Source organism: Mya arenaria, chromosome 5 (assembly GCF_026914265.1).
Source record: "Mya arenaria isolate MELC-2E11 chromosome 5, ASM2691426v1".
NCBI classification, from domain to species: Eukaryota; Metazoa; Mollusca; class Bivalvia; order Myida; family Myidae; genus Mya; species Mya arenaria.
In genome coordinates this window covers 37,095,396-37,120,147 of record NC_069126.1, presented here as the reverse complement: position 1 = coordinate 37,120,147, position 24,752 = coordinate 37,095,396, and the positions used below count along the sequence as shown (strand labels likewise).

The 24,752-nt window shown below is 34.4% G+C and overlaps 1 protein-coding gene across 2 annotated transcripts; it reads left to right on the top strand.

The window, feature by feature from the left end:
- Window positions 1-279: 279 nt before the first annotated feature.
- LOC128234807 (ABC transporter G family member 20-like) lies at window positions 280-19,448 on the top strand. Of its 2 annotated transcripts, XM_052949331.1 has the most exons (20): window positions 280-414; window positions 959-1,194; window positions 1,429-1,588; window positions 1,915-2,069; window positions 2,462-2,569; window positions 2,658-2,757; window positions 3,350-3,424; window positions 4,490-4,570; window positions 4,778-4,989; window positions 5,629-5,791; window positions 6,316-6,425; window positions 6,842-6,915; window positions 7,256-7,371; window positions 8,668-8,738; window positions 9,511-9,599; window positions 10,111-10,214; window positions 12,266-12,338; window positions 12,608-12,694; window positions 13,125-13,229; window positions 15,334-19,448. In XM_052949331.1, the coding sequence occupies exons 2-20, from the start codon at window positions 1,004-1,006 to the stop codon at window positions 15,438-15,440; spliced, it is 2,181 nt and encodes a 726-aa protein (XP_052805291.1). In that variant the 5' UTR covers window positions 280-414; window positions 959-1,003; the 3' UTR covers window positions 15,441-19,448. The 2 variants fall into 2 exon arrangements, with proteins under 2 accessions (XP_052805291.1, XP_052805290.1); XM_052949330.1 differs by lacking the exon at window positions 280-414 and having other exon boundaries at window positions 731-1,194.
- The last annotated feature ends 5,304 nt before the right edge of the window (window positions 19,449-24,752 follow it).

Genomic DNA, 24,752 nt, shown 5'->3' with positions numbered 1-24,752 from the left:
TTTAAGTGAGTTTATCTACGCTACAAGAGTTTCTCCTAAGAAGCAATGAAGATTCCACAGAAACAGAAACATGGCTTTAGGTTAGTCTAAAATAATAGACGTGTTATACGGGATTCTTTGCCATATCAAAAATCGTAAAAAAATCCGTCAACTTACAATTATTTGGACTAGGCTTTAGGTGAGAGAACTTACTAGTAAGAAAATCGTACTTGTTTGGTTTTATATCATAGTGGTACGTATCCCAGGGTTGTGCGGTAAGGGCACTAAAACGAGGCCTACTTTCACTATTACTTACTCGCTTACGAAGGATTAATGTTTATCTTTCCAATTTACTTTTAAATTATCACGTATCGTTGACTGTATAGTCCCTACGAAAATATTGTTCCTATAATTAGTGGTTTACATCGAGTATCCGTTAAGTATCAATCTGATTACTGTTTTATATGGATGTTTCTGATTCGCCCCTACATCATTTCGCACCATCTTTTCGAACCAAATTAATTGTAAATTAATGTACGATTTCTAAAAGTTGCGTTGATTTTACCTTCTTAAATTTTACAAAGAGATAACTCTAATGCACAATGCATTCTATTTATATCGGAGCTACATTGTGGTTTGGAGATTTAAACCTGATATTATTTGATTTGCAAGTTATTTTAGCCCGGGCACAGATGACATTCTTGAAGTGGCCTCAGCCCCCCCCCCCCCCCCCCCCCCCCGCCCCTCTTCCTATACCCCGTACACACTTTATTAAACTGTTGAACTGACTGTGATCGATTAAAACATAACACAGAACTCTCAATATTAACAATAAAAATTCTGTCTCAGATTTGTGTCCACTTATCTCTTGACATTCAACTTTACATGAATAAATCTTGTGAGGGATATATAGGTGTCCATGTATATATAAGTGGTGTAAAATCTGATTTTATAAAAAAGTCAATAAATTAATTTTCAGAAAGAAATACAAAACTGAAGTTTATTGTCAAAAGTAGTTGTAGAAATGGCTGCAAGAGTGGATTTAGACTCTGGAAGTCTAGCAGAGCGTAGACCCTCAGGTCCAAGACGATCATTGGCCAGACTTAACAGATTTCGTCAAGAGCCAGCAGTAGTATGGGGAAGACAGATCACCAAGTCTTATGGAAAACTGCAAGTTCTCAACAGCCTGAATATCAATGTACCGAGGGGTTGCATGTAATTCACTTTGATTTATTTGCATCTTTTGAATTAGTAAACCCTTTTAATGAAAAACTCATTCATTGGCTTTACTGTTGTTTCTATGCTATAAAACTATATTATAAACTTTGTAATATCAAACATCAAGAAATTTAGTGACCCTAAAACAACTGATAACTGCAATGTCAGTGAAAAACTCCATTTGCTTGATTTTACACCAACCCTCTTTCATGTTGTTTATCTGCCATCTAGTTATGGCCTGCTGGGTCCTAGTGGTTGTGGAAAGACGACCCTACTGCGGAGTGTTCTAGGACGTTTACAGGTGGACAGCGGTCATGTTGTGGTTCTGGGAGACAAGCCCGGAGCACATGGTCACAAGGTGCCAGGCAGTATGGTTGGCTATATGCCACAGGTGAGTGCCATAGAGGTGTAAACGTAAAAAATAACATCTTCTTATAGTTGTTTCTTTATTAGAAAATTTAAATACATGTAGCTTGGACTGTAAGTGTTACTTGTGTAAGCCTACGTGTTTTATGTGTATCCCTGCTGAAAATAAAACATCTATCAGTTTTAAACAGTTTTTAATATTTGCATAAAAGTTGCAGGTATGTGGAATTTAAAGAAAGCATTAAGATTTTAATGCATTAAGTAAATTAAATTGAAATGGAGAGCTACTGACTGTTTTTACATGATTTATTCTACCATTTCATGGTATAAAATATTGAATAACATTTTTAGGAGACGGCCCTGTTTGTGGACCTGACTATTGCTGAGACACTGCAGTATTATGGTCGGTTACACAAGATGACCTCACAACTCATACAAACACGCTCTGACTTCCTGGTAGAGTTTCTGTCGCTGCCCGATAAACATCGACTTGTCTCACAACTTAGGTTAATAGAACTTCTTATTTGATTTAATTGTCAATACTTTTTCAATTACAAGCTTAGTAATTGAAAATATACACCACAATATATTTGTTAGCCGTAATCATGACTATAATAGTTTTTTTATAAAAAATACGATGTATACATAAATTACCATTGAGGCCCCAAATTTTGACCACCAATGTATTGAGTTTCAAAGATCATGGGTTTTAGACTTGACTTAGCCCTGTGAGGAACAATTGTCTAAGAATGTTGGACATATATTGTTTAATTTGTAGCATAACCATAGTCAAAACTAGGCAGATGCTAAAGCTTACTCTGTGGAGAACCTAATTTTCCACTTTTAATATGCAAAAAAAGTATATCAATGTTTAAATATTTTAATTCTCCATCCACAGCGGAGGTCAGATGCGGCGTGTGTCATTCTGTGTGGCTCTACTTCATGAACCAGAGCTACTTATTCTCGATGAGCCCACAGTAGGTGTCGACCCCTTACTCAGAGAGAGGTCAGTTTTGTTAAGGTTCCCAGTTATTGTCATACAATCGCTGCATTTATATTTTCTTTTACTGATATAAACTAAAATAAATTTACAGGATATGGGACCACCTTATAAATATCACAAGCCACACAGGAAACCAGACAACCATAATTCTCACCACCCACTACATCGAGGAGGCCAAGCAGGCAGATAAGGTGAGCAAAAAAATGGCTAGAAAACTACAAAAATATCTGTTTCAAGATTGTTGCTACCGTGACAATAACTGTTTGGATCACAACCAAAATAGTTTAGAGTTAGAGCAAAGCTTTTACCTCAAGAGGTCCCAAATCAATTCACAGACTGACTGTACCATACCAAAGATGATACATGTAGAAAAGTGGTACTGGGGCTTGAGTACTTATTACTAGGTATAGCCAGAAAAGATGTCTCCGAAATTGACGTTTCATTCTAGCAGAGTAGTTAAAGAAAGGGTCTATTTGAAAATAGCTAGGGTGTGACTGCATGGTGTCTATTCTGCTCAGCTTATTTTCATTCAAATACATGTACGAATACAATGTACCCCATTTGATACAATTAGTTATCACAGAAGATATTAATTTGAATGAAAACATTATAACCTCCAAAACACAACATTTTCATCTTCATATATTTATTTACGTCAGTTTTTCAGAACAATGTGTTTTTGATTTCTTTCAATTATAAAAACAGTCATGAATGATAAGATAATAATGTTGAATTGAGCTGTGGTTCGCCTCTAATATAGCAGTTCTTATTTGCTTACTTTAGGTTGGGTTTATGAGATATGGAAGGATTTTAGCAGAAGAGGAGCCGCTGAAGGCTATAGAGAGGTTCAACATGACTGTAAGTGTACATATATCAATACGGGTATGGTATAAGATACTGGGTAAGAGGAGCCACTGAAGGCTATAGATAGGTTCAACATGACTGAGTGTAGTGAGTGTACATATATTTATATGGGTATGGTATAAGATATGGGATAAGAGGAGCCACTGAAGGCTAAAGAGAGGTTCAACTTGAATGAGTGTTCATATAAATGTATAAATACTGGTATGGTATAAGGTACGGGGGTAAGAGGAGCGACTGAAGGCTATAGAGGAATTCAACTGTCTGTGAGTGTACATATATAAACTCTGGTATGGTAAAAGATACAGGGTTAAGAGGAGCCACTGAAGGCTATAGAGGAATTCAACTGTCTGTGAGTGAACATATATAAATACTGGGCTAGTATAAGATACAGGGGTAAGAGGAGCCACTAAGGGCTATAGAGGAATTCAACTGTCTGTGAGTGTACATATATAAATACTGGTATGGTAAAAGATACAGGGTTAAGAGGAGCCACTGAAGGCTATAGAGGAATTCAACTGTCTGTGAGTGAACATATATAAATACTGGGCTAGTATAAGATACAGGGGTAAGAGGAGCCACTAAGGGCTATAGAGGAATTCAACTGTCTGTGAGTGTACATATATAAATACTGGTATGGTAAAAGATACAGGGTTAAGAGGAGCCACTGAAGGCTATAGAGGAATTCAACTGTCTGTGAGTGAACATATATAAATACTGGGCTAGTATAAGATACAGGGGTAAGAGGAGCCACTAAGGGCTATAGAGGAATTCAACTGTCTGTGAGTGTACATATATAAACACTGGTATGGTAAAAGATACATGGTTAAGAGGAGCCACTGAAGGCTATAGAGCTATCAGTACAGGTCTGGTACAGTACATGAGTCTGTGATGCCTGTGTGCACTACAGCTTATTCCATACTAACATGAAGCTGCATTTTGTTGAAGTTAGCAACATGTTTACAGAGCCTTGAGTTGTCTGTGATACGTGTGTGCTCTGCCGCCTACATGGTTTTATAATGTGATTCCCTACCTTGTTCAATGCTGTCTTGTGTTATGCAGAGCCTTGAGAATGTATTCCTGAGGCTGTGTGAGGAGGATTGTGAGGGAACTCTGCCTGAACCCAGGCTGCCACGTAATGAGGTAGAGACTCACTATGTAATTAATAGAATAATGAATGTCAATGCATTAATGACAGCTTTCAACTTACAGCTTAAAAATTGAACGATTGACCCTTAATTTTTTTAAAACTTTCCTGTAATTTCTGCTGATCATTTATTTCATGGACAAGTATTTAGAGTTTTTTTTAATATATACAAGAAGGTAGATTTTTCATCTCCATTTCTGTAGTACTCCAAGACCAGCCTGAACACCGAAGATGAAGATAACGTTAAGCCTGTGATTGATGACGATGACGAGCCCCTCTTGGATGTGACAATGGGTGGGGACCTGGAGCCCCCTCTACCCGCTCACAGATTTGCTTTCCCCATTGGGCTTCCCAGCGCCAACAACATCTTTGCCCAGTTTATGAAAAACATACATTTACTCAGGAGAAGAATTGGGTTGGTTAAAGAGACGGGCCAGTTTGGTGTTTAAATGAACATTAATATTATCCAGTCTTTATTATTTAAATTAATATTTAACATGTACATGTAACTTTTTATTCAAATACACGGGTCAAAAACATTTCTAGAGAGCGCTGGTGCATTTTATTATTTTTGTTTGCTTGTCCTGTATTGACTACTCATGAACTTTGTGCACCCCTTCAGTAGAAAAACAAACAAAGATGCCACTAAGGTTGCTCTTGTTTCAAGAAGAGAAAAAGTATACTTTTGACCACGTTATAGGCAATCATTGCAGGGATTGCCAAGAATGAGTTCATACATTTTATTACATTATAGGCATCTCACTGTATAGACTGAGCGTCCAAAAGATAAAGACCACTTAAAAATGTTAAACATACTTGTTCATTGATATACTTTAAAACTTTAACAAATACACATATATAATTCAATTCAATTCAAAAGATAATGTTTGATGTGGAAAAAATTGTAATTGTGGATCTGTGAAAAAAATGTCATGGGTTGTTTCTATTGGTTAGATCCAATACTCTTAATTGTGTAACATTTTCAATGTATGCATTAAGTGAAGAAAATAACACAGTACAATGTTATATAGACCTCCTCATTTCTTCTCGGCAGATTCCTGTTGTTCCAGTTCATGTTGCCGCTTGTGGAGATCGTTTTGTTCTGCCTTTGTATTGGCAATGACCCCTTCGGCCTCCATCTTTCCATCGTCAATGAGGATACCGGACCCTTGGGTGCAGCCTTCCTCTCTCATCTAGATAATCATTCTATTGTGCAGGTGTGGAACTGGAAATGAATCTTTACGATATTTGACATTCTATTAAAAAACAAGAGCACCACTGAGTGATGCTAACACCCATCTGTATGTTGTTTCAGTCTTAAAAGTATTAACTTTATTGTGTATAAATTTAACTTAAATCCATGGAATACTTTAATTTCTATCATTGTTTTTTAAAACTCTAAGATCACATCGTGTGCCAACATTCATCTGACCTTTTTTCAGTCAAACAAGGGGCATGACTGGAACAATTTAAAGCCATTGTTGTGGGTCTAAAGAAGTGCTACACATGTGTGCATTGTTACTCACAAAATATGCGCCTTGTTTCATGTTTCAATATTATGAACAATTTTCGATTTAGCCTTGGGTTTTTTGGTCACATGAATGGCCACTATAATGATATGGGTATATACCAATATGATGTTTTGATGTTTTTGCACATTTAATTTTGTTATTTCCACATTTTTCATTTATACCGTAGGTCAAATATTCTTTAACGCCTTTCTAACATAATTTAATTCCAGGACAATTACACTGGCCGAGGTTGCGCAGAAGCATACCATTCCGTAAAGCAGGGTGAATCATGGGGAGTTATACATATCAGTGAAAACTTCTCCACAGATCTCCAAATAAGGTGGCTATGAAGAATATATCTGAGGTTACCATAATGCAGTTAAATCTATGTATGTGTGAGGTTTGGACGAACAAATGTATGATGACATGGATTCATTAGATACTCTTTATTTGTAGAATCTATCACATTTACAATCTTGCATTTATACAAAACTTGTCTTTTCCTGGGTGTATGTCAATTTAATCTAGGGTAAGAAACATAAGCTGAGTGTTTATGACTTTTTGCTTGGGTTTATAGTTTCTTAACAATAAATATTGTAACCGATGTTTATTACATATTTATCAGTATTCATTTTGAGTACTAGTTTGATTATTGTTGTGCAGCAGACATCATAGCATAAACAGCTACTGTTAAAATTGTATGCAAATGTTAAAAGAATGTGTTTTTTCTACTAAAACAAAACTGTTCTCTTGTAGATTCCTAGGAGGCATGAATATTAGTGATTCTGTGATCAATGGTAGCTCTGTGAAAATACAGATGGATTCCACAAGTAGGCAGAATATGTAAATTTGCTATAACGTAAATTGTTTTTTTATATAATCTCTTGGTTGAAATGATTTCAGTTGTGTTATAGAATCCTTACTTTAGTTTTGTGTCATATGACCTTAGAACCATTACATCTACATGCATATACAATAAACACAGTGTTAAGTCTAAGATAAGTCTTAGATAAACATGTTTTCAATGCTTCCAAGTTAATTTCATATATAATATCCTTTTTTATCAAACAACCAAGTTTATGAAGTTGTATTTGCTGTTTGTTGTAAGCTCTACTTTCTTTGATTATTAAACAAAAGGCTTGTGGTTGATTATACAGACTTCTGTTTCAGATGAACAAATAGCGATAGTCTTAATAAAGAAGATAACGGACGGGTTTGAAGCATTTGCAGGTGAAACACTGAAAGCATTTGGGAAGAACCCGAAACTGGCTAGTTTACCTATATTGGTAAGTATATAAGATTTTCTTATTAATAGGAAAGCAACATTTTCAAATAATGCCTTCATACAAAGAAAAACATATCAAATATCATTAAAGAAAATAGATCAAAATCAGTTACTGGTATGTTTTAGATCAAACTTAGGTTTCAAGGTTTTTCAATATCTGGTTAAAATGATTTATTTTAAGACTTAGGTGTTGAGAGAGTTATGGGAAAGTTGCGCATGGCATTGTACAGCTCATTACGGCATTGTACAGCTCATTACCAGCTTATGTTTATGTTTATAGTAAATGTCAAGTGCTGTATATTAAACTAAAACAAATGCAGCTCAGCCTGTTGCTCGTCATTGTCATTCAAAGTCACGGTTTTCTTCATTTACCAGGTATATTAAATTAATGCAATGCATTCTGGGATCACATTAACACATGAGTGTTATGTTATCTATCTTAATATATTGATCGAGATTCCATGAACATAGAACACGGCGATTGTTTATGATACTTTGTCGAGGGATTATTCACATGTTTGTAATTAATCAGATTTTGGGCATTGTGTGTTTTTCTGTGTTTGTATAAGAAACATTCAAAATGACTCAATGAGTGTTTGAAATTATTTTACTTTCATAATCAGTGTTAAGTTTCTTAAAAAAAAGGGTTTAGTTATAATTCATGCTGTAACTACCTGAGTAATTGAAATTATACACAAGAGCATTGTGCAGGTTGTAGAACTTCAATGACGAGAGTACAGGGTGTAGTGACGAGAGTACAGGGTGTAGTGACTGTTTTGTACCATATTTTGTTGAGAACAGTGTTCAATAACTAGATGGTGGTATAAGTAAATAGCATAGTAATTTTGCACAAGCTCTTTATTGCACAGTAAAAGCCATGCCTATTGATTATCATTGACATTCTGATATGAGAATTAATGAATGAACAAAAAAGCTTTCCAATGTGATATAAACGTCAATGTATGGTAGGTTTACCAGGTTTATCTCTGGGTTGATTTCAGTTTGTATACTTACTGTTGGTGGAAGGTGGTGTGATTTTCTCCTAAAATTACATGATTCCATTAGTCTGAGGCTCTGAGCACGGAAAGGCATGTTTTTATGAGAGGTGGGTCAATGGTGAAAAATGGCTTTCGGTGCTGCTCCACCTACCCGGTATGCTAACTCAATGAAATATAATCAATATCTCATTGAAACAAACAGTTGCGCTATGATATTATTTAAATTTGAAGAAAATATGAGCAAATTAGTACATGAATGTAATAGCTGTTAAAATTTATTGTTTGACTTTTTTAAAAAGATGGAGAAATCAGTGTATGGGAACCAAGATGCCACTTTTACTGAGTTCATGGCCCCTGGTGTAATGATCTCGTGAGTATGACTTGTGCTAGTGTTATATTGTTATAATTGTTAATTTGTTAGCTTGGTATTAGAATAGTTATGGATCTGAATAGCTTTGTTCATTAACTGAGGTTTGTAACGAAGATTCACATGAAATACTGTAGAAATGCATGGTTAGGGTAAACATTATATGGAGTATTTGCAATTATGTTAAGAAGAATAATTTACCCTTGTTTAAAACGTATGCGATGACCGGATTATTTCCCTCTAAAACTTGTTTCCATTGGCATCACAAAGCCGTTGCCCTCTATAGTGCTATCTTCTAGAATATCAGTCAAATAAGTAGTTATTGTCAGAAACCCAAATCAAATTTTAGTGTGCGAATTAAAAAACACTAAAATAATGTGTTTAAAAATCATTTACAGATGATATGACTGACCATCCTCGTTTTTGTTATATGATTTCAAAGTGACATTTTTTCTGGCCACTGGACTGACCACCCTTGTGTTTGTTATGTGATTTCAGAGTAACATTTTTCCTTATCGCTGGACTGACCACTGGACTGACCACCCATGTTTGTTATGTGATTTCAGAGTAACATTTTTCCTTATCGCTGGACTGACCACTGGACTGACCACCCATGTTTGTTATGTGATTTCAGAGTAACATTTTTCCTTATCGCTGGACTGACCACTGGACTGACCACCCTTGTGTTTGTTATGTGATTTCAGAGTAAAATTGTTTCCTTATCGCTGGACTGACCACTGGACTGACCACCCGTGTGTTTGTTATGTGATTTCAGAGTGACATTTTTCCTGGCCACAGGACTGACAACCCTTGTGTTTGTAATGGACAAGAAGATGGGCCTGCTGGACAGGTGTCTCGCATCAGGTGGGATCACTTCATTTGTACTATAATAAGTAATTAATAGGGACCTTAAGCTTTGTTTACAGATAAACCAAATTTTACCTGGAAAATAAAGAACATCTACTCAATATCATATGATAAGCTATTAATGATAAGCTAGAATTCAGTACGGTCATTTTACTGGTTAGGAAGCAATACTGGCGAATTTATATATGAGAAGCTCAGGAATGTGCCTTTATAAGAAATTGAAACCGTGCATGTTTTTGATGTGAAGTGTTCACCTATTAATGTATCACTAGTATAGAGATTTTTGTGCTTGTGTATTTACAATGACACATGGGTTAATGACATGGAGCTAGTTTCTCGGAAAAACCCAGTTGAAACTAGTTTCTCATTGCTGCCAAGTCGTATAATGACAATACTTGGACTTTTTGTTTTAAAAACAGATGAGATAAAAAATGATTTTAACATTTGCTAGGATAAGAAAGTACCTGATTTTGTGAATGTAAGAGTTGTAATTGATGTGTGCTGACAGGGATGGTGTCGTTTGAGATCATGTTGGCTCACATGGTGACCCAGATGTTGATCGTGGTCGTCCAGGTGGCTGTGCTGCTCAGTGTTGCTCTCCTCATATTCAAGGTGAGATTGGGCTTATCAGCAGAGTTAAATCTAGCTGAGTTATGCAATCTTGTTGTTGCAATTTGGAGTTGTACAATATCATGTACAGGTATAACTTAAATGAAAACAAATACATTTTTTGTTAATGTTTACATTCCTTAAAATTTAAAGGCTTTGTATTTGAAATGATACTTGAAAATGATTAATTTTGTATACTTTTATACATATATGTATAGTTACATCACTTCATTCAGTCGCTTTTTACATGATGTCTTTATGGCTATCAGAATAAGATGCAGTGTAAAACATCTGTTTAATCGCATTTATGGAAAAAAAAATCTCTTACTTTACATATTAATCTTTTAAGTAAAGTGTTTTTTTGTTTTTAGCTCTACTGGCCAAAGGCCAGAAGAGCTTATGCGATGGTAATGTGTACGTAGTATGTGCATCCGTGCGGTCGTGCGTCTGTAAACAATTGGTCGTGAACACGATACAGTCTTCAGTTTTGATTGTATCTCGATGAAACTTGTACAGTATCTAGATATCCATTAGAGCTCGGTTCCTTTCGAAAACCAGCCAGATCCGCCCATAAATGCCTAGATTATGGGCCATGAAAGTTTTAAAGAAATGCTTTCTATTTTTAGCCAGGTCTGCATGAGCGAATTCTATTTTTAGCCAAGTTTACATGTACATGTAAATTCAAGTCTAGAGTTAAGGGAGACAATTTGCAAGTCTAGGATTTTGAGAGACAATTTGCTTTTTGCTTCTGCAGTTGATTTTGTGAATTACTCTGCCTTGTTCTTGTTGAAAGCCCAAAGGCCATTTTTTAGCTTTAAGTTCTGTAGTTTGCGCATTCATCTTAAAGTGACACTCTTATTCAAAATCAATGCACATACAAGTAAATAACAAACATCCATTTTATGTGTTAAATATTTTACTACTTACTAAATAATGCATTTATGGATTATTTTTTTTACTGATATCAAGATTGTAACCGTGTATTTAATAGCTGAAAACGCACAAAAATTAAATGATTGGTGAGTGCTAAAATATTTACTGATATCTCCTATCGTCTCATAAGGTAGAAATTCCGTGTTTCCTGCACCTTTCTTTCAAATTAAAGTGGTCCTTCATAAGAACCATTGTTTTCGACATTTATTCATCCTTTTTGGTGTATTACAACAAATGTATTAATTGTGGTAAATCTTATATGGGAGTAAGAGTGCATCTTTAACAAAATTGGTTGTGAATGTTTAAGTTATGCACCTGGTGTCATTACTGGCCACACCCAGGGTTCACAGGTTTGGTAAACATAAATCTGGAAAGGTTTGAAAATCTTTTTGTGTGTTCGTGCATCCATCTCGGCACAATTGATTGTGAATGTTTGTTCAAATTGATCAATGTTGTCCTAGGATGCCCTTGACTTTGACCTTTTGACCAATTTTTTTTAACTTTTAAAACTACAGAAATTTTTACTATGAGTACAGTTTTGAAAGCATTTTTTTTTTGTCAGATGACTTTTACTTGGCACATATTAAAATAGTTCATGCAACTAATCTGCTTACAATACTTTCTGGGCTCAGATGTTGAACGTGCTACGTTTTCAGGTAACCCAAACACAAAACATAAACTATATGTCTGTTGCCTTTTACCCATACATACATGCTGTAGATTGATATGACCACAAAAGCCATGCCAGTAGAGCATAGGCCCTTTTGGGCCTCTTGTTTTAAACATCAGTCTCAGACTTGACAAAAGGTTATTTAGTACTATGCTAGTACATGTATACTAGTTGCTTATATGTAACATCTTAGTTACTCATCTTTTAAATTCACATAAAATTGTATGCAAAATACAAACTATGAGATGAAATTTCATATGAGGTGGCATAAAGATATTAATGGTAGAACATGCATTCCCACTTTCCTGTGCCCCTTTGAATTCTAAACCAATTAACCCTTAAATGGAGTTATGTCTGCCTTAAGCTGTCCTGTCCTGTTATAGGCGAGACAAAGAATAAGGCTCAAAGTTTCCTTCTTAACTTTGTTTCATATTTCTGTATTCATTTCCAGGTTCCATGTCTAGGTCCTCTGATTTGGGTGATACTATTGCTGCTGATACAGGGGTTTCTGGGCATGGCATTAGGTAAGTAGATTTATACTCTAGTCTCTAGTGATGTAGAAACACCTATTAAAATTTTGTGTCCTCTACTTATGAGGACTTTTCCTTGTTTGAATAAGTTGATCTACCAGTATCCTTGCTAATCTGGGGGAGAGTGCATGTTGAGCATGGTTCTAAAAGCTAAAGGCTTTTGTCACAATCAAGCTGAACAAAATGTAACTACTGTGTAATGTAAAGTTTGACCACCATTTTGTAGCATATGTTTGGTGCATGTGTTAGTGACCATGTTGCAGGTGTGTTGTACTCAGCCATCTGCAGCGACGAGAACTCGGCTATACAGCTGGCCCTGGGGTCGTATTTCCCCTTGCTGCTCATTAGTGGTAGGTATACCTTGACAGCATACTGTTGTATTGGAATGAATGCCTTCAAATCATCTCATTTAGTGAAAGATGTAGTTTGTCCTCTTATAAGGGACCATTTGAGGTGTGTGCAAAACATATACATATTGAGTTTTAAATCATTTCTTTAAACTCATGTATTTAAAGGTACATATTAAGAAGAAATTTTGTACTGGGTGTTTAATTACTGTTATTGTACATAAAATAGTTATAATTATAATTTATGAGCCACTGGTCAGCCACTGATCTTATATAGGCAGATATTGGACAGTAAAAAATGTAGCATATATAGGAGAAAAAGTTCATAGTGTTAGAAAAAAAAATCTGCTGTGATATATGAGAAAGTCATAATATTTGTTACACTTGTGTACATTTATTATGTATAACAACTCTAGGATTAGGACCATTTCAGGTATTTTATGGCCAATGGAAGCTATGCCACACTGGCTGAGGATTGTGGGATACATCTCTCCTATGACGTTTGCTTGTGAGGGAATGAGATGTATTCTGGCTAGGGGTGAGGATTTATGGAATACGTGTTGTTGGGTCATGTTGTTTATGAGCTGCAAGTGAATTTGAAACTCATATGTAGATGGCACCATTTAAAAATGCCGAACCTACAATTTTGTTGGTTTTGTCAGGAATTTCTATTTCTATATCTGGTCTTTACTGAAAATGCTCGATTCACAATTCAGTAGTATAGGACCAAAGTAATAATGTGTCGAAATACCAAACACTCGTTGCACTTGCAGAGGATACCATAACTTGTGTAGTAGTTAAGGCATTTTTTGTTATATTTCTGGCAGTTATTTTTGGCTGAAGCTCCATGCCTTCTTGTTTACCAAATAAAATAATACAAATAAACCTAGTTATAAAAGGAAAACTATGGTATTTCTTTAGTATTAAATCTTCTTACTAAAGGAAGTAGTTGCTGATTAATTTATTGATGACTGTTTTTATTAGCTCGACTATTCGCAGAATAAGGAGAGCTATACTACTCACCCAAGCGTCGGCTTCAACGTCGGCGTCACCCCTTGGTTAAGGTTTTGCGTGCAAGCACACGTAGGTTAATATCTCAGCAACTACTTGAGGTATTGAGACTTAATACAATGGTACTCAACCATCCAACCTACTTAATTAACCAAGTTTGATAACTCTACTTTGCATTTAATGCCAATAATAGGCCTTTATTATTTGACTTAGAAGTTCTGGTTAAGGTTTTGCGTGCAAGCACACATAGGTTAATATCTCAGCAACTACTTGAGGTATTGCATTGAGACTTGATACAATGGTACTCAACCATCCAACCTACTCAATTAACCAAGTTTGATAACTCTAGTTTGCATTTAATGCAAATAATAGGCCTTTATTATTTGACTTAGAAATTCTGGTTAAGGTTTTGCGTGCAAGCACACATAGGTTAATATCTCAGCAACTGCTTGAGGTATTGCATTGAGATTTGATGCAATGGTACTCAACCATCCAACCTACTTAATTTACCAAGTTAGATAACTCTAGTTTGCATTTAATGCAAATAATTGCCCTTTATTATTCGACTCAGAAATTCTGGTTAAGGTTTTGCATGTAAGCACACATAGGTTAATATCTCAGCAACTACTGGATGAATTGCATTGAGACTTTATAAAATGGTACTCAACCATCCAATCTACTTAAATAACCAAGTAAGATAACTCTAGTTTGCATTAAGTTCAAAAAATGTCCCCTTTTTTATTCAACATAGAAATTCTGGTTAAGGTTTTGCATGTAACCACTTTTAAGTCATAGCTTCAGCAAATACATCATGTATTGCATTGAAACTTTACACACAGGCTCCCAACCATTTTACCTTCTTATTTAATCAAGTAAGATAACTCTATCTTTCATATTATATACTTTTTGCCCCTTTATTATGCAAATTAGAAATTCTGGTTTAGGTCTTGCATGTTAGCACACATAGGATAATATCTCAGCAACTACTTGATGTATTGCATTGAGACTTTATACACTGGTATTCAACCACCCAACCTAATTGAATAATTAAGTTAGATAACTGTGTTTTGCAAATAATGGCCCTTTATTATTACACTTAAAAATTCTGGTTAAAATTTTGCATGTAACCACATTTATGTTAATATCTCCGCACATCATGTATTGCATTGAAATCTAATCTAACAGTGATCCATGCATGTTTCGCCAAAACTTTTCAATCCTTACACTGAAAAGTGGCGGAATAGTCGAGCGTGCTGTCTCTGTGACAGCTCTTGTTTTGGCTGGGATTGGCTCCCATTGTATCTGTTAAACAAATGTATATAAACATTTTTTTTCTAAATGCTCATAAACACTGTTGTCATACAAAATTAGTTGATTGTTGATGTTGTCTTGTATATGTCATATTGCTTTTTCCACTGACAGCAATGCGGATTTTAAATGATTTTGTAGGTGTGGCTTTTTTTATTTTTTGCAGACTCAGCGAAAATTTGGTTGCTTCTGGAAATTATGTTGTTGCATTTTTAAAAGGTGCCATCGATATATACATGTGAAAAAAATACCCTAGGGGCACATTAAGATTGAGTATTTCTTTTAAATTAACCAGGAAAAATCATTCATTGTTTGCCTTCCAGGGCTGGATATTACTTACTACATGGTGTGGCGTGGCTACCTGGTGTCTTCAGGCTGGTGCGTGTTCATCGTCATCCTTGGGGGAGTCATTCTCAAGGTCAGGGAATGACCACAGATATGGTTTCCTCATGTAGAGGAAGGACGGACAGTATTTGATCCTGGACAGCAGATCTCATCAGAGCTTTGTAGGTTGCAGGTTGACAGTCTTTCACAAACACAAGTCGCTTTAGAGTTTTTCAAATTAAAATTATATTTGTAAGTTCTTAGGTGTAAAAATGCCCCAAAAGAAGGAAAAAGTTTGCTTTGCAGAAGTATCCCATTGCAAATCCATTTAAAAGCTAAAACTGCTAAGAAACTTTTTGATTAAGCATGATGATTTGAACCAGGGGCTGGTTTCATAAAATATCTAAACTTGTAGGTTATCGCTTAGTCTATTTTATGAATTGCATTTTTTTGGTAAAAGAGAACCCTTATCTTTAATGGTAGAGTGGTATAGTGGTAAAGATGTACCACTCTTTTCTCACTTGACAAACCCCAGCTGTGTGGCTTTCAAGGGACTTCTTATGATTCAAGTTTCTTCGCAGTCAATGGTCTGAGACTGTTCTTGCTATTTTGATAACAATCCTAACATAATAAATCACTGTGAATTAGGTTAGAAATGTTCATGCTGTTTCCTAACTTCCATGACAAAATGAGATAAAAGATTGATGTTCCCCTTACAGTTCATACTTATGTCCATCCCTAGCAGACATTACTCATGCACCCAAAAGAGGGCATATTAAATAGCACCATCAGTCCGTCCAGGTTTTCCGTTTTCTGGCAGTAACTTTGTCATGCAGGAAGGGATTAATTGGCACATGTGTTTGTTACATAAAGGTGACATATCAACTGCTAGACCTACGTCCCTACCTCTTACTGCATTACTCCTCAAGACTTGAAGCCAACGATCATTTGTGCCGGCATATGGTTAAAAGTTTATGATAGATCTTCCTTACTGTAGTCATATTAGTAATTGTAATCCATTGACATGGATGGTACTTTAGGGGCATTCCTCACTTACTGTAACAGCTATTGTTTTTTATTGTTCTGTTTGCAATGGTCTGACGAGATTATATCAGTCGGTCAATAGAAAGAAATTAGATTCTATGACTTTACACTTACACCAGCAAAGAGATCATAAAAAGATTCTAATTACCGGTAATTTTATTGTATCAACTGGGCCACCGCAAATGCATAATTTTTGATGGATGAAAATTCCAGATTCATAGATTGTTATCTTTGTCTTGTTATTGTTTTTTGTGTTCTACATGCATATGTATCATAGTCAAGATGTTTCAAAGACATGTGATATTTATATAAAGTGTGATATCAAAAAGAATCTCGAAGTTGCTATCTTCTGATTTTAGCATGATTAGCATCATTATTCCCAGTTTGTTGTGTAATCTCATCAAAAGATATATATTCAAAAAAATTATAAGTATCTTCCATGGCCGAGAGTGTAAGATAGGTTCATCCCGACCCTCGCGCAGGGTGTTTTGCAGAAACGAAGTTTACCGAGTGCGAGGGTCGGGACAAACCTATCTTACACGAGCGGCTATGGTAGATGCTTTTTCTCCCACCTCAGTTAAACAAAATAAAGTAAAAATGTGTTTTTTTGCTGGAACTCTTTTGTGCTTAGTGAAAATAATTGCGTATGGATATGCGATAATTCGTGGTTGTCATAGATATGCGCGCAGCGATTCCGATTATATTAATAGTCAAATCGGTCTTTAAATAGTCCTAAGGAGAGTGAAGCATTATTTCTTGAATGGTGCGTGAAAAATGTTTTATGGTGACATTCGAAGTGAGAAATAATTAACTAGCGTTCTAAATATTTCCATGATGCTACAGACAGTCTTCAAGAAGGGAGGTAATTACAATGTGGTGACCATTAAAAAGGAGTTCCATACGGGCATTTTATCTTCGCCCGTGGGCAAGATAAGAAAATCTAGCATGGTTAAATAATTGGATCTACTTATTTGAGGTGGGAGAAAAATATCTCTAACTTAGTAAAGAAGATGGTATTTTATAAATGGATTAATTTCTGATGACAGCATTATATGATAAACTTGACTGGGATTTAGTTTTCTGTTTTATTTCACATACTGACATAGGAGGCCTATATGTCAATGTTTTGATATTCTTTTTCGTTCCTCTGACTTTTCCAAAAGATAAAATATTGATGGATTTGGATATATCGATGGATTTGGATATGTCGATGGATTTGGATATATCGATGGATTTGGATAGCTGTATTGCAAACCTTGGCCAAAACTAAAAAAACACACAATGATTTAAACATTCTGTACATGTTATAAGAGACAGTACGCACATCTAAAGCAAGGCCCATAAATCTGGCTTTAATGTCGAGTTATGCCCCTTCTCCGACTGATTAGAAACAGGCAGTTGCTCCATGGCACTATTGTTTTTGTAACATTTAATTAATGGCAGTCTGGTATTTATTTATTTTTTCTTTTCTTACCAATATTATTTCACTGAGTGCACTTTTAATCAGCTTCATTGCTCAAACTTCTTTTACTTAAAAATCTCAACTTTCGACTTTTTTCTTTGGGGGGGGGGGGGGGGGTGCATATGCTAAGCAAGTTTCCACACACGCTCCAAATTTCAAATTAATTATTAATTGCAATACAATAGAATGTGCTAAAGATAAACAGAAATTTCTGTTTGTACGAGGTTTTAATCTGCTATCTGCGAGGGTCGGTTGCAAAATTCCAAGACTGACATTGCCCAAAAGAAGTGATTAGACATCACATAAACTAAAGTTGGACAAAATATGCTTCATGACAATTCCATGTTCCTATTTTATAAAAGCACTAGGGGCGTCATTTTGAGGTCATGTGAAATGTTGTTGATTACTTCAATTGATGCAGACTTGCTACATGTATTTCATCAGGACTGATGCCTATTTCTTTTGAACCTTCTTAACCTTAAATGTTTTTTTAAATCAGCTATTTCGCTTTTATACATGAATGTTTATGTTGTTATAAGCCATGTTATACCTAACAATGCCTTTTTTGGGGTAACCATAATGTATTTCCAAGACATTTTATGCTTATAGAAATTTACAGAGAATGTAATTTTTTGTTAAAACATGTACTTTTTTACCAGTTGTAAGTTTTCAATTTGATTCAATGATAAATAAAGACCACTGCAACAGCATTGCTCCGTGCCAGTTGACGTTTCAACAATATTGCTCAGTGCAAGTTGACAGTTCAACAATATTGTCGTCACTTCAAATAAAACCACCTTGTTTTGATGCACTGCATAATAAAATGTAGAAATGGAAATTTTATAACATATATAGCAGTATACTTCATAATTATGAGCTGTTTCATATCTGTACAAAGTTTTATTGAAATACAATGCACTGTTTTTGTTTTATGATGACAATCTGGGAACTTTACTCCTGTCCCTCGTACACAGATCTTTGGGCGATGGAACTGTAAATCGTTCTTCAACCAATGATTATCTATTTGATTTTGCCCTAGGAGAATTTCATGAATCATGCATATTGCGTAGACGATAATAGGTGACATACAAATGATATATTAAAGTTCATGTTTATAATGCTGATTATTCATTTTCACTGTTATTCACTAATTTATGTATTCATACATGTATATAGATTTATATTTATTGGCCCATTTGTTCAGAACTTTGTAAAATCTAACAATGTGATTTACAACATCGATGTTAACTTTTAAATGTGATATATTTTGTGATATGCTCATATAGTTAAATAAAGCAAATACAGCTTTAATTGTTATCTCAAATTTTATCAGGAATACGTCAGATCATAAGTGAATGCAAGAAATTTAGAGGGTAGTCCAGATTTGAAAGTTCACAGCGATGATGTTATCAGCGTTGTTGACTATAAAAAAGTTCTAAACAATCAGCCCATTGTGTATGGATTTGTACTATAGTAGTAGATGTGATTTAACAAGACTTACCAAAGTTGATGCTGTGAATTTTGTCTTGTATTATACAGGTGTATTTTCAAATTGTTAGCAGTATTTTATTGTTGAGATTTATTCTAATAAAACCGTGTTAACTTTCAGACATATTTATCTTAATTATCACTTATTTAAGAAGTTGTTAAACATGGTGCATCACAAGGTCTTAGACAACAAGTCAATTTTAAGATTATTTTAGTTAAAAATTTCTTTCCAAATTAACTAAAATATTAAATTAAGGCCTCCAAATCTTGGCCAAAATTCCTTGTTCTGTCTTATCACTCACCAGTTTGACCTTCTGTACAGACAAATTGTGATGCAAGCAGGCCATGTTTACCATTGGAATTATTACAGTATCATGTATTGACCGAGTTGAACAGTTCGGTGGAAAGCCTAACTGGATATCAAGATATTGCCTGTGTATCATGGCAGACAGGTGGATATCATGTCCGGTAGCGTCATCTGGGATGTCACATGTTCAAGTCCTCTCTACATGAAGCATATATTTCCCTATTGTTACCTAACTTTTAAATTCAACTAAGTTTCATTGCACTGTTGACAAGAGTAATGACCGTTGGAATTCTCTCCTCTCTCCAACTTACTAAGCAATTCTTATTTCATTAATATACCAAACTTGGTACTAATGTTTAGTGGTAAAATATGTTATGCAAGTTTTATAATGAGCCAGGTCACACCAGTCTTTGTCCTTATGCTCCAACACTGTTACAGTTGACCTAAGTTACTTTATCACTTTGAAGTGAGACGTAAGTCATTTGAAAGTCACATTTTTGCTTTCTTACTGAAGCATTATTTATGCATAGTATCTGGACAACATCTAGATCCAACAATTCACTTCAGAGCTCCCGCCCTTGAATTGTCAACATTTGACCAAATGCACTTTCTTTCTTGAGCATTTCTAATCCAATATTTACTTATCAAGCCAAGTATTTTAATGGTGTAATATACAAGCTGCTCAATAACTACAAGTGTAATATCCAAGCTGTTCAATAACTAGCAGCATAATATCCAAGCTGTTCAATAACTAGCAGCATAATTTTTAATCTGTTCAATAACTAGCAGCGGAATATCGAAGCTTCAATAACAAGCAGCGCAATATCCACGCTGTTCAGTAACTAAGGAGCATAATTTCCAAGCTGTTCAGTAACTAGCAGTGTAATTTCCAAGTTGTTCAATAACTAGCTGCATAATACCCAAGCTATTCAATAACTAGCAGCATACTATCCAAGCTGTTTAATAACTATCAGCGTAGTATCCAAGCTGTTCAATAACTAGCAGCCTAATATCAAAGCTGTTCAATAACTAGCAGCATAATATCCAAGCTGTTCAATAACTAGCAGCGTAATATCAAAGCTGTTCAATAACTAGCAGCATAATATCCAAGCTGTTCAATAACTAGCAGCATAATATCCAAGCTGTTCAATAACTAGCAGCGTAATATCCAAGCTGTTCAATAACTAGCAGCGTAATATCCAAGCTGTTCAATAACTAGCAGCGTAATATCAAAGCTGTCCAATAACTAGCAAGACAGTCACTCTAGAGATATCGACTACTGAATTGTCAAAATTTACCCATTTACATTTCTTACCCAACCTTAATCAAACTTGATGAAAATGTTTTTGGGTATAATATTTACGTTTTTGTTCTTCCTTATTGTGAATAAGTGTTTTTTTTCATTTGTTTACTCCTCATATCTTCCACTACACAGTTTATATACATGTTTGGGCCCATTTGACACTTACCTAGTTGAAACCAAAATATCCTGCTACGAGGGCTATTTTTTAATTGGCTGAATCCATCTTTATAGGATGGGGAAATTAAACAAGAAGAGTTCTTTCATAAATTATTTAATACTATTTTTATTTTTTTAAACACATGAATACGAAAGCCATTCTAAAAGCAGATAAACACTATAATTTTATATTAATCATTCAAATGCCATTACATGACAATCTCTTCATTTGTACATAAATTCCATTATTTAGTTTAAAAAGCAATAAAGTTATTTTATTATTTTGAAGTAACATCCATCATGCAGTAAAACAGTTGTCCAACTACCAAAAAGGCAATGAGTACATTTTTCTTGCAGTTTCTTTACTAGAAAGTTTCTTTACATGAAATCTTACTTTATATTCTCAACAAAAACTTAAAAGATGTCAACAAATTCATAAAGAGTCTATGTATTTTTTGAATGTGTATCATACTTTCAAAGTTCATGTGATGATATCTCACAAACCAATGATTCCATATTACAACTATTTGGTCAAATACATTTATTTTATATTTAAAGTCTTAAAAATAAAGCTGTAAAATATACAACAACAATTTGCATGAGGAAATAACAACAGACATGCCTGGGTAAAAAATTCAACTTAAAATGATAAATAATGATGTTTTTTTACAAAATAAAGAACATCCGGAGTAACAAAAACATTTCAAAAATATAAAAAGTAGAAAACCTGATAATTGTTCAAAAGTCATTTTCATGGATACCAATTTCAGCTGGATTTTGCACCAAAATCGCTTGAATCTATTCATTTAGTTTGAATGGCAATTTCATTGTTTAAAATCGGGAGCTGAACAATCCAGGTGAACTTTTGTAGTGTAATTGTGGTAACGGGTGGTAATCGGTGGTATCCATGAAAAGGCCTGTGATAAAGGCCTATACTAGGTGGGGTTCTACAGAATTTATGTATACTATCAAGAAAGAAAAAACCTCTGTTCAATGCATCTTATTTATGATAAAATTGCCCTAATTAACTGTTTGTGGCTGTTTCCTGACTGAATAATGATAATGGACCTATTATCGATCTGCCACATTTGTACAGAACACTGAATTTTAATTTAGTAGTAGCATGTACATGTATAAACTATATCTAACCTTTTTTATTAGCTTCAATATTCTTTAAATAATTACGTTAATTTTGATAATTTAATTGTCAAAAAGGGTTAGCATATATTTGCCAGGATATAGATACATTTCATTGCAGCCATTTAATTCAATACAAATTTAATTATTGAAAAAAAAACATGCAAAAAGTCTCAGAACTTTAAATCAGAAGTATAATGTTAGCAGATCAATGCCACAAAAACACTTTATTTTGAGAACAAAACATTTGGTCAAGGCTCAAGAGCCACATGTACACATAAATATGTATGGAAAAAATTATATGAACAAATAGTGAAAACATATATAAAATGGGTGACTGTAAATTAGAATGTACTACCGGTAGTAACTAAGCAGTATACTGGTGGTATTATCCTGAGGCAACACTTTGTAATTATTTATTATATTCTAAGAACAGCCTTAATTATAAGTTCATTTTCTATATTCAGTAATATTTGACCAAAATATGACTAAGACACACCTGACATTGGTTATTGCTTCAGTCATTATTTTTGTTATGTTACATATTGAACAATGAAAAGAGATCATTTGGAAATAAACAAAATAGAGTATTAGTACAGCTTTCTGATCTTGGCGGTTTTATTCAATTATGGTGGATTTTGCAGATTTGAAATCAGACGACTAACAGACAAATACAAGTCCCTAATCAAAACGCAGTACTATCACAGACCTTTAAACCATGGTACTATTAACACTTTCAAAATTTGGATTACTGGTTTAAATTGCTTATTGCAGATCTATGGTGTAAACATAATACACAGTCATGAGAAAGACAAGTATATGAACCTAACATAAAACTAAAAATGCATTTGTGACACCAGTGATATATAATCTCCAGTCTGGTGATATTACAACTACAAAATTAATGGAAATACATAAAATCCCTTACATTTATTATATACAGTCATTCACAAGGTGTTTTTAGTAACAAAAGACCAACATATATACTAGTACTAAACATCACATGATTACCACTCACAAAGAAATGATTAATGCACCAAAAATATCACTAAGTATCACAATGGGTATGAAAGTTAACTTCAATAGCACAACAGACAGTTGACAAACAATTATAATACCAATTTATTGAATGACAAAAAAGTAAGAAATTGAAGTGATGGATTTGCTTTAAAAAATCGACCTTGTCCTATAAACAAGTCTAGTCAAAAACCACCAGATTGCATGGGCAAAGTTAGGGGGGTCGTCTTATAAGCGGGTCGCCTTGTAGTTGGGGAAATACGGTAATTCATTTTTCATCTAGTCTAGAATATTAACATTCTTTGATTCCCCTCCAAAGGTTTTTGATACGTCAGTCTTAATTACCCCTTTAATGCATGTTTTGTTTTTAAACAATTCCTTTCTCTTGTAGATACTTTTAAATTTCATTTATTATTTTATTACAAAACATTCCACACAATTTGTTATACACATAATATAATGGAAAAATTACATCCATAAGCCCAGAAGCCAGCAACTTCACAAAACACCATGTTTAAAGGGCAAGACAAAAAACCTCTTTGAGACATGTGTCACTTATTTGTCTGTGAATCAGATTTCAGACTGACACTATTGGGATCTTTAAACTGTGTGTGTATGACTATTGAGAATGGTTAGTAATGGTGCCTTACAGAACAAGGTCTGTCTCATTATTATAAAGTTTGTAGACCATCATGTCAAAGTTCTTGAATGATTTTCATGCGCATTGTGTTTGATGAGGTACTATTCTATTTTAGTGATACCAAAACATCTAAAATCTACAAATACAAAAGTACATTCACAGCTCACTGCGTAAAATCGTACTATCTAATGTTGAAACATATTAAGTAATCATCAAGAAGGTTGCAGTGAGCAAGTTTTTTACATAATGAGTTCTGTCTAAGATTATAGAGAACCAAATTATGATGTCATGTCTGTTGAAAACTGCAATGGAAATTACTGAAGGCCGATCACTGGAAATGTCGGTTATAATCTTAAAACTAATAGTACACATAATTTAATAGTAAAGTTATATGGTATTTCAACAGTAGAGAAAACAACAGCTTAAAACAATAACAATATTAAACAAGAGGCCCAAAAGGTCCTATGCTCTACTGGCCTGGCTTTTGTGGTCATATCAATCCAGAGCATGTATGTATGGGTAAAAGGCAACAGATGTATAGTTTATGTTTTGTGTTTGGGTTACCTGAAAACGTAGCACGTTCAACATCTGAGCCCAGAAAGTATTGTAAGCAGATTAGTTGCATGAACTATTTTAATATGTGCCAAGTAAAAGTCATCTGACAAAAAAAAATGCTTTCAAAACTGTACTCATAGTAAAAATTTCTGTAGTTTTAAAAGTCAAAAATAGTTGGTCAAAAGGTCAAAGTCAAGGGCATCCTAGGACAACATTGATCAATTTGAACAATCATTCACAATCAATTGTGCTGAGATGGATGCACGAACACACAAAAAGATTTTCAAACCATTCCAGATTTATGTTTAC